Consider the following 10,428-nt stretch of genomic DNA (forward strand, 5'->3'; position numbering starts at 1 on the left):
CCCACCACATCCAAATTCCTCAATTGCTGGGCTTCTCTTGATCCTGAGCTTATCTTGCATTATCTGAGGTGGAATCCTTGTGAGCCCCAGTGGCCTCCTTCAAAGATGGGAGGTGGCGACATGTAGCTATGACTCATACAGTGTTTGGCTCTGTTTCTTTTCCAGCATTCCTTTCAGGTGCAACAAACAATTATCTTTTCTTTCAAAGTACACGCCACTTCCTCCCTTACCACACCACAAAAGTTATTTTTCAGTTTCTGACTGGCTCTAAGCCACCACTTCCGGACCGTACTTCCTCCTTACTCATAGAAAACAACTTGCACTTTAATTTTGGGGGGTTTTTTGTTTTTTTGTTTTTTGGTTTTTTTTCCTCATCTTACGTCGATTCTTTGATTAGCAACTCAGGTTTGGACTTTGTGGTTGGACCTCGACCAATGAGGAACAACAGTCCAGCTTCCCTTTTACGTCAGGGGTAAAACCGGAAGGACTCCCCATCCCTGTGCTTGTGCCGCCACTTTTGTGAGTAATCACTCTTATGCAGAAGTAGGGACGCAGATGCAGACGAGACACTTTAATTATGGTGGTGGTCTCTTTCTTTGTGACCTCAGAAATACTTCTAACACTGTGATAAAAGCCCCCAGCCAAAGCAACTTAGGGGTTCTGGGTTACAGGCCATCATTTCCAGGAAGTCACAGTGGCACAGTTGGTCAAAGTGTGCCCTGTAGTCAGGCAGCAGATCACTGAATGCCTGTGCTCGGGAGCTCCCTCTCCTTTTCCGTCCAGGGGCCCAGCTCATGACATGGCGCCACCTGCATTCAAGGTGAGTTCCCAACGCAATTAACCCAATCAGGAAAATTCCTCACAAGCATGCCCACAAGCCAACCTAATGTAGACACGCCCTCGCTAGTACTCCCTTCCCAGGCGATTCCAGATTCTGCAAGCTGATTACAGTGGTTGCTGGGCAAAAGAAGCCATGTTCGGCTTGGGGATGCATATAGGCTTCCCGCCACTGAACTACAATCATCAGGCTGCCATCGTTGACTAGCTTCTCTGCTCCAAGTTTACTCCTCTCCCCTGCTCCTGGCCCTGGGCAGACCCTCCATGACTCCCAGCAGTTTATAACCGGGAAGAGAAGGGAACAACCACACGTGCCTGGTGGTTTTGACGAATGAGTGAACAGAGCTGATTCAGGAGCTGGCTCTCTGTAGGGAGTCAGGGAAAAGGGCCCGTGGTACAAACTGCAATTTTATCCCACTTAGGGTGGTGGTTCTAAGCTGAGGGATGTGTGCGTGTGTGCGTGTGTGTGTGTGTGTGTGTGTGTGTGTGTGTGTGTGTGTGTGTGTTTTGCTGGAAATTGAGTGCAGAGCCTTGACATGTGATGCAAGCATTCTCCACTGAGCCACATCCATAGCCCTCCTTTAATTCCTAGACATGGCTTCCTTAGGTTATCCAAACATAGTTGTAACAGCTGAATTAAGCTGAATTAAAGTGTTTGTCTAGTGAATCTAACATTGGGGCTCTCTCAAGGACTTTCTCCAGCAACCAATGATGCCCTAAACGTAAGTCATGCTTTCATTTAGTTCAGGTTCTCACATATGAAAAAAAATGATCTCTGTAGATAATATAATTCGGCAGCTCTGAAGAATAAAGCACCTCCACTCAGAGGTTTTCTGTTCTTGCTGTTTTCTTGTCCTCGGCAGTGTGTGTTTGTTAGTTCTCCAGCTTTCTTGGGTAAACTGGGTAGAATCATCACCCCTGTTACATGCCACCAACTGAAGCCTCAGTACAGATAGCTTACTGACCAACTAATGATTGTGCAGAGATTTTTAAACAATGCTCTGACCTAGTAAATGTCTACACCTTGCCAAGGAACTCTGTCGGGGACTGAGGGAGTTTATGGGTATACTTTAGCCTTCACCTCCTTTTTGTACAAGGCCTCAACATCAGCCAGAATCAAGAGACTGGGGACTCTTCCAGGCCTTTCCTGAGCATGCACAAATCTTGTAGATCCTCAGGAACACATCAGACATTTCCAAAACCCTCTACAAAAATCTCATTTCCCAGAGACTTGAGTATTTGGTTCCCCAGTCTCAATTCAAACAGTATAAACTAACTACAATTAACATTTGACAAATGTACTGGGCATAGGGGTTCCTCCATAGAGAGAGCCCCAGACTGGGGCTTCCTGGCCATTAATACCTGTCAGTGTCAGAGCATCCCGAAGTCCCCAGAACCCAGGCTGGCAAGGGCAAGGTCTGGTTGAGACTCAAAAGCTGAGAATGTTGACCCAATCCCTGCTATGTTCAGCGATAGAACCCATGGACCCCAGTGCCCAGAGCTCCATGCAGTCCTTAACTGTAAGATCAGTGTAGTCAGAGAGGGCAGGACAGCATGTCCCCAAATACCCTAACCAGTCTGAGTACCACCTCCTCCCACTGAGCACAGCAAAGGAGACAATCAATACAAAAACAAACTTTATTTTGATTATCTCACAAATCAATAAGAAAATCACCATGTTCTATGTCCCTGCTTCTGACGCTTCTGCCAGACACAGACCTATCCCTTCATGTCCTCAGCTGTAATGTGAGGGCTCAGGCTGCCCCTGCTACACTGGGGGTTTCCCAAAGTGGCCAGGGAGATTTCTCTTTGCCATATCAACCTCTCCCGAACTTCTGGCTGAGTAAAAAGTCACTGAGCCTCCCTCTCGGCTAACAAGGCTTGCTGACCCAAGATCAGGCTTGGTGGCCTGTGACCGTGCTCGATGACCCATGTCTAGACAGAGGTTTCGCCTTTGGCAGGGGCCTGGCTCAGAGCCAGGTCCCATCTGCCACCCACTCCAGGAAGCTCCCTCTCTTCAGGAGCCTTCTCCAGGCTTCGGTGAAGGTACTACAGCCACCTCCTCAATCTGCCAGCGGCACATGGGGCACTTGGCTGTGTCTTTGAAGACATGCCAGGCACAGGCGCTGCAGAAGTGTGAATGGCCACAGGGCATGAGGCGGGTGTTGACAGTGTTGTGGAAGCAGATGACACACTCCTCTCCTGATGTGACTGGAAAAGGAGACAGCATGGGTCAGGAGCACACATAGGGGAGGCCACCTACCTACTCATGGTCTTACCACAGAGCAGGAAAGCTCAATGTGCCAAGGAACTGTGCCCTGAGAATCCACTCAGTACAATCAAATGAAAACCAACAAAATACACACAACCCCTTATCTTTGCTGTTGCGTCCCAATTTCAGCTACCCGTGTTCTAAAACTATCAAATTGAAAGTTCTAGAAAAAAAAATCATGAATACTAAATAATTGTTATTACTGTATGTCATTACCATTGTTCTAGTTTATTATTAGTTACAGCCAATCAACCAACCAATCAAACAGTAGTGATAAAAATAGAGATAAGGGGATCAGAAGTACAAGGTCATCTCCAATTACATATAGTGAGTTTGAGGCCAGCCTGGACTACATGAGACTGTCTCAAAAAAAGAAAGAAAATAAGTAGGCTGGGTATATAGCCAAGGTGTAGAGGCTTGCCTAATGCAAGGAAAGGGGGGAAAACTTGTGGTATATATGGGTGGGTTTCTTCCCAGTATTTTTCTTTTTTTTTTTTTTTGGTTAGCTGGAGATCCAAGCAGCTTTCAACTGTCTGTAACTCCAGCTCCAGAGGATCCAGTTCCCTCTTACAACCTCTGAAGGCACCAGCACATACATGGTGTATACAATTTTTCTTTTAATTTTTTTTTTTTTAAGAATATTTGAGATCCAGGCGGTGGTAGCCCACGCCTCTAATCCTGGCACTCAGGAGGCAGAGACCATTGGATCTCTGTGAGTTCCAGGGCAGCCTGGTCTACAGAGCTAGTTAGTTCCAAGACAGCCAAGGCTACACAAAGAAACCATGTCTCAAAAAACAGAAACAAAAACAAAAATTAAAAAAAAAAGAAAAAATGAGATTAGAGTAGGCTATAATCCCAGCACTTGAAAAAGTGTCTAGAGTAAATTTAAGGCTAGATTAGGTCACATGAGACTGTTTCAGAAAGGGAGGTGTGTGTGGTCGTGAATACACTCTCCTAATTGGGAATGATCTAAAAGGCAGAAACATCCCATTGTTTCTGGATTTCTAGCAGGCAGTGAACTGTGGAGGCCTCTCTGTGGTAACTAGAAGGATAGCTTTGAACAGCCTGACTTCCCAGCCACTCCACTGGGTGCCGGGATGCCGGGAAGTGCGCTCACCTTCAGACTCTGGCACAGGCTCACCGTTGGTGATCCAGGCGTCAGCTTTGGGATCTAAGGCAGAAAAGGAGGTTCAGGGCCAGCCCAGCAGCTCCAGGCATCTGCACGCACACATGCAGGCACACATGCATGCACACACGCACGAACGCACAAGTCCTTCAGCAGCCACTGCCCTCCTCACTGCTGATCTCAGCTGAGAGCACTCACATCTTTGCTGGGTTTTCTGTTTTTGTTTTTGCTTTTCACCTGTGTATGGGTAAACTTCTACTTAAGCGCCAAGGCCCCATCTAAATGCTTTCTCTTTTGTGAAATGCTGCTGTGGATGATTGATTGATAAATTAAAAGCTGATTGGCCAGTAGCCAGGCAAGAAGTATAGGCAGGACAAAGAGAGAGGAGAAGCCTGGGAAGTGGAAGGCTGAGGAGAGGAGATGTCCAGGAAGCAGCATGTAAAGGCAGCAGGTAAAGCCACGGAACACACGTGGCGACATACAGATCAACAGAAATGGGCTGAGTTTAAGTGTAAGAGCTAGTCAGTAGGAAGTCTGAGCTAATGGCCAAGCAGTTTAATTAATATGAGCTTCTGAGTGATTATTTTATAAGCGGTTGTGGGGTTTGTGGTGCTGGGCAGGACTAGAGAAAACTCCAGCTACAAAATGTGACCCGATAAAGGTAAGTCTTTTGCCCATTTCAAGTCTCCGGTGCCCATCCTTACACTAGGCCATGCACTGACAGCATCCTGAACTTGAAGGAATAAACAGTTCTACCAGGGCCTTTAGACTGGTGCACGAAGCCACCTGGAATTCTGTCTCCACGCCACACACTCCAGAATCACGGTGTTTGGGACCCCAAGGATTGTCTCACCCAGCAGCTCGATGGCTTTTGTGGTCCCGTACACATCCATCACCGCCCAGAGCGGGGCGCCCTGGACCAGCACGTCTTTGCGCAGCAAGAGGGGGCGGCCAGCGTTGACCTTGGCGAAGAGCCACCCTCGACGGTTCACCCAGAAGCAGACTACATTCCCTGCACGGACGAAGCCCTCTGGAAGCAGCGCTGCCCACGTGGGGCTCTGCTCCTCAAGGTCAGGGCATACGAAGGGTGGCAGGCAGGACGGGGCCACGTGCGCAGGGTCGAGGCGCGTGAAGCCCACACGGAGGCCACCGCACCAGCCGTCCTCATGTCGCAGCACACGCAGCGCTACGCGCTCACCAGGCCACACTGGCCGCTGGCTGAACACGATGCCATCGTGGAACGTGGAGCGCCTATGCGCTGTGCTCCGCAGGTCGTCCAGATGCACCTGCGCGCCGGTGGCATCCCCGTGGAAACTAAGAGCTTCGTGGGGCACCTCAGCGTCTGTGGGGCAGAGTGAGTAGCCTTTCAGTGAGGGCCCATTCTAACCCACCAGTTCCCCCAGAAGACAACCAGCACCCTAGGCTACCCTGGCCTCCTCCGGGGGGCCACTTTGACTGCCCAAAGAACCCTGGCACCACCTCCACTCCCCAAACCACCTCAAGCCTCAACTCACAAGCACCAAGCCAACCCACTCTACCTGCCCCGCCCCCAATCTCAGTCACCCCTTCTGCCTGGAATGAAAATTAAAAGAATCTGTATCTAAGCCCTGTCTAAACAGCCCTGAGCCGTGGGTGTTACTGGACTGAGTAGAAAAAGCGGCTTGCTTGGTGTGGTGGTGCTCTAATTCCAGTGCTGTGGAGGTGAAGGCAAGTTCCAGGCTTGCTTGGTCTAGTAAGTGGTTCCAGGCCAGGCCAGCCTGGGCTACATAGACAGGGAGCTGTTGTTAAACAAAATGAAAACAAACACTTAAGTGTATGAACTTAGATGAGGTTTATTGGTTTTTGTTGTTGTTTGGTTGGTTGGTTTTTGGTTTTTCAAGACAGGGTTTCTCTGTATAGTCCTGGCTGTCCTAGCTGTCCTGGATCTCGCTCTGCAGACCAGACTGGCCTCAAACTCACAGAGATCCACCTGCCTCTGCCTCCTGAGCACTGGCATTAAAGGTGTGCACCACCACTGCCTGATTGAAGTTTATTGTTTTTATTTTTTAAGACTTACTTCTTTATTGGGTGCAGGAGTACCAGGATGCATGGGTGGAAGTCAGAGGGCAACCTGCAGAAGTCAGTTCTCTCCTTCTACCTTGTAGGTTCAGGGGATTGAACTCAAGTCGTTCAGCTTGTCAGCAAGCACCTTTATGGGCTGAGCCGTCTCACCAGCCCCTAGATGAGATGTAATACTCATGGATTTTCAAATACCTAACCTGGAGGAGCAGAGCTTGCTTGCTGACTTGTGCATGCCCTGGCTGGTGGCCCATGATGGCCATGCCTTCCTCTCTGCTTCTCTAACCTCGTTTTTCCCAGAGGTGAGCTGCATCAGCCCCACCCACCCCCACCCCACCTCAAAGTGACTTCCTGGTGCTGGGAGAAGGGAACCCAGCAGTTTCCCACAAGACAAGGGTACAAGTTGAGAAGGGTCTATGGAGATGCCTCTGTTCAGCCAAGGCCTGAATTTGGCTTTGGAACCAAGGGACTTCTTACTCAAAGGCACTTGTCTGTCAGAAGGGAAAGTTTCCTACAGGGCAAACCTTCTTCTCAGCCCCGGCTCCAAGACAGCAGGAGTTGCTCTGCTCACAGAGACCTGCCTTTCCTCTTTAAGTGGGGGAGAGGAGAGGAAGCCAGCTGACTGCTGGCCGCAAAAGAAAGATGAACTCAGTCTGAACTTGAGCCAGGCCCCGGAGAGAGCCCATCCCCCATCAGCTGGCTGTCTCCTGTTCCCCTTGCAGACCAGGGGCCTGCTTGAGGGAGCCAGACATAGAATTGAGGACTCCTGGTGCTACCACCAGAACCCATGCCATCACTCAGCTGAGTCACAGCCACCACTGATGGGAAGGACTCAGGAGAAGCCCAGGGGTAGGCTTGGTAAGGGACCTGAGCAATAGTCTGGACAAGAGTGCATGCTGGAGACAGTCACCTGCGACCCTGCTGCTGGAAGAAGCAGGGTGTACTCTCCTGAGAGCCACAAGCTACAACTCTGGTCCACCACAAGAGCAGAAATAGAGCCAAGTTGGAGCCCCAGCCTCAACTACTACAGCCTCAGTGGAAAGGGCTCACATGCCCTTTGGGTCTAAGAACTTTGGACTGCTCATCTCAAAATGATGGCCAGTACTCATCTGGCCACATCCCATACCCAGGAGGGTAGAGGACTGAAAGACTGTTCTGGGAGAGAGAGAAGGTCAGTTCACTGCCCCATCCACTTCCTAGAGGAAAAAAAGGAATCTGGCTGGTGGTGGGTCAGTTCAGGAGACTGACCTAGGAATGGCCTCTGAGGGACGCAAGAGTCCCTTGGCACCCCAGGAAAAGAAAGCCTTGGTCTGGGTGGCAGCTGGAGTGGGCAAATCTCCATCACAACTCAGGAGCCTTCAGAGCCTGTGAGAGCTATGTTCTCCTGTCCTGTGTTACAGGGGAATCTGCGGGGACAGAGCTGCCTCCGTGGGTCGCTAGGTGACCAGAGCCCTTGAACCACCTTCTCTCAACTGCATGCTCAGGCCTTGTATCCCTACCTTCAGTAGCCTCTGGGTAACAACTCCCTGAGTGTGACTATCAGGAGGTGTCACCACAGGCAAGCAACAAGGGGCCTCTTGAGGCCTGGTCTCTCTACATTCTCTCTCGGATGGCTTGTGTTGGTTAATCACACGACCCAGGCTGAGCGGCTGAAAGCCACCCTCACCCAGCGTGTCTATAAAAGGCCTTCAGGACTTTGTCCCCAACAGGGACTCCACCCTTTCCTTTACAATGAGCTCTGCTTCCTGACTTTAGAGCTGGGTCTCCGTGGCACCATCTCCATTCTGCCTTGCCCCTTCCACAGAGCCTTGCAGGAATCCTCCCACCCTTGGACTAAGCAACCCGACAGATCCCATCGCTGGATTGGGGTGTGGCAGAGGTGGGCACAAGCTAAACACGGCTCTCTAATTAGGTCTGTCCCAGTTGGCAGGGTTGGCAAAGGGTCCAGAGCACTCGCTACCAAGAGGTTACCATTCCTGTTCTGGGCCCCATGTTCGGGTCGGACCCCGAGGCTCCGTGGAAGAGAGTAAGAGGAGGACCTTCTTCAATGACCCCACCTTTGTGTCCCCCACTGCTGTAGCCTGGACCCAGACTGCTAGGAAGTTTGGGACACACAAGTCATGACCTTAGGGTCATCTCCAGCCCTGGGCAGATGAGGGCAAATTATAATCTCTCTAGGCAAGGCTCTGGGAATTTTAGGAATGGATCATCATCTGCCTGCTCCATGATGGTGATGAAGATGATGGTCAGCATCTTCATCATCACCCCTCCAGCCACCAAGGCTTTTGGGGTGCCAGGCACCCACTCAGCCCTTTGCAGCCTCCGGTCCTTCTCTCTGCATCCTATATAGAAACACTCAGAGATTGTGGGGGGCTAGGGGGGGTCTCAGGGAAGGTCCCTTCCAGTCCTCCCAGCCCCAAGGAGACCGTGGGATCAGCTACACACAGACACACACACACACACACACACATCCCTGCACCTGTCATACTACATAGCTGTTGGTGTTACTGCCCTGCCTTGAATCCAAACACAGCTGCCCAACAGAGGTGGCTCAGGGTGTGGCTGTCCACTGCAAGTGAGCCTTGGATGCTAGCCATGGAGCATAAGCAGGGGTTCTGCTCTACATATGAGGCATCTCCAGGGTGCCTGGTCCGGGTCTCTGTGCTAAGACCTGGAATGCTATCTCCTGCCTACTCACCCAGGTCCTTCCACTAAGGGGCACCATGACCGCAGGTATGGGTGTCTCAGAGAAATTTCCTATCTCATTACCATTTAGACTTCTGTATTTGGAGCCCTAAAGGCCATCAGGGTGGGTGGCTTTGTCCCCAACCTTCAGATGTGAAAAAACCAAGGGCACAGGGACAGAATGACTTGCCTCTGGTGCCATCTCTAATTTGGCAAAGCTGAAATCCCTCCTTTTCTACCGGGCCTCCAAAGCTCTACCCCTCTACCCACCTCAGTCCTGTTTCTCTCTTTGTGTCCAGTTCCTAGATGAACATTGGTTAGAGACAGCGAGTCAGCGGGTGGGGGAGGAGGGATGTTTATCTCTGCAGCCATCTTGGACCTGAGTCACCCAGCCTCCGCTGGATTCCTGGGAAGACAGGAAGCTCACTCCCTTGTGCAGAGCAGAACTTGTCAGAAACCCACTCTAGGTGACAATGGCCTCAAGCTCTCCGTTGTCCCGCTTCCAGACCTCCCACCTGTACTCCCTTGCAGTCTGGACTCCAAAAGTGAACTCAGAGCATACAGGAAGTCTACTTACTGGCCTCAGGACTGAGGCGGCCACCCATTAGCCTGGGCTCCTCCTGGGATACAAGTCCTTGGTTCTGGAGATATCTGTGAAGGCCAGTGGTCAGGTTTATGAGACGCTGAAGGTTTCCTTTTTATAGGCTAGAGATCACGTTACAGGGTTGATGATTAATTAGATGCTGTCACGAATGAGGATATCCGGGACTTTCCCCACGATGTCTCGTGGCTCACAGTAGATCTGCTACAGCAAGCTGGCCTGAGAAAAGGAAACAGGGACTGTGACTGTGGCTACAGCATGGGGTTCTTTCTCTCTGGCTTCTAATCAGCCCTTGTCTGTGAATTACAACCACCCACAGCATGTTAGTAAACACCTGTGCCCACCCCAACCCCCTGCAAAGACTCTGGTGCCCTGGCCTGCGGGGAGACCTGGCCATCGGAAATTTCAAAGAACGTGCAGGAACTCCAGTATGCAGCCAGGATGGCTCACCATGGCAACCCCACATACAGAAGGTGCACAGCGCAGCTGAAGTAGGTTAAACTGAATGAGCTAAATCCTGGGACCTGTGCAGTTGAGCCTGCCTGGTGGCAAGGCTGGTTTGGAGGTCTACAGATACCCTGCATCCCCCTACACACACACCACCACCACCACCACCACCACCACCAGCTGGAGTCTCTCTCAAGACTCCAGATCAAGGCCACCATCAGTGACTTCTTTGGACCCTTACAGAAATGAATAGTGCCAGGAGGTAGTGGCACACACCTTTAATCCCAGTACTTGGGAGGCAGAAGCAGGTAGTTCAAGGCCAGCCTAGTCTACAGAGCGAGTTCCAGGAGAGCCAGGGCTACACAGAGAAACCCTGCCTCAACTGAGGAGGGACATGGAGTC

The 10,428-nt window shown here is 50.9% G+C and overlaps 1 protein-coding gene across 1 annotated transcript; it reads right to left on the reverse strand.

Annotated features, from left to right (window-relative positions):
- Nucleotides 1–2,531: 2,531 nt before the first annotated feature.
- Nucleotides 2,532–9,790, reverse strand: Neurl3 (neuralized E3 ubiquitin protein ligase 3). The gene is made up of 4 exons (XM_036168467.1): nucleotides 9,556–9,790; nucleotides 5,089–5,577; nucleotides 4,227–4,280; nucleotides 2,532–3,048 (listed from the first exon to the last, which is right to left on the reverse strand). The coding sequence occupies exons 1-4, from the start codon at nucleotides 9,581–9,583 to the stop codon at nucleotides 2,855–2,857; spliced, it is 765 nt and encodes a 254-aa protein (XP_036024360.1). The 5' UTR covers nucleotides 9,584–9,790; the 3' UTR covers nucleotides 2,532–2,854.
- Between the last annotated feature and the right edge of the window lie 638 nt (nucleotides 9,791–10,428).

The sequence above is a fragment of the Onychomys torridus genome, chromosome 18 (assembly GCF_903995425.1).
Source record: "Onychomys torridus chromosome 18, mOncTor1.1, whole genome shotgun sequence".
Lineage (NCBI taxonomy): Eukaryota > Metazoa > Chordata > Mammalia > Rodentia > Cricetidae > Onychomys > Onychomys torridus.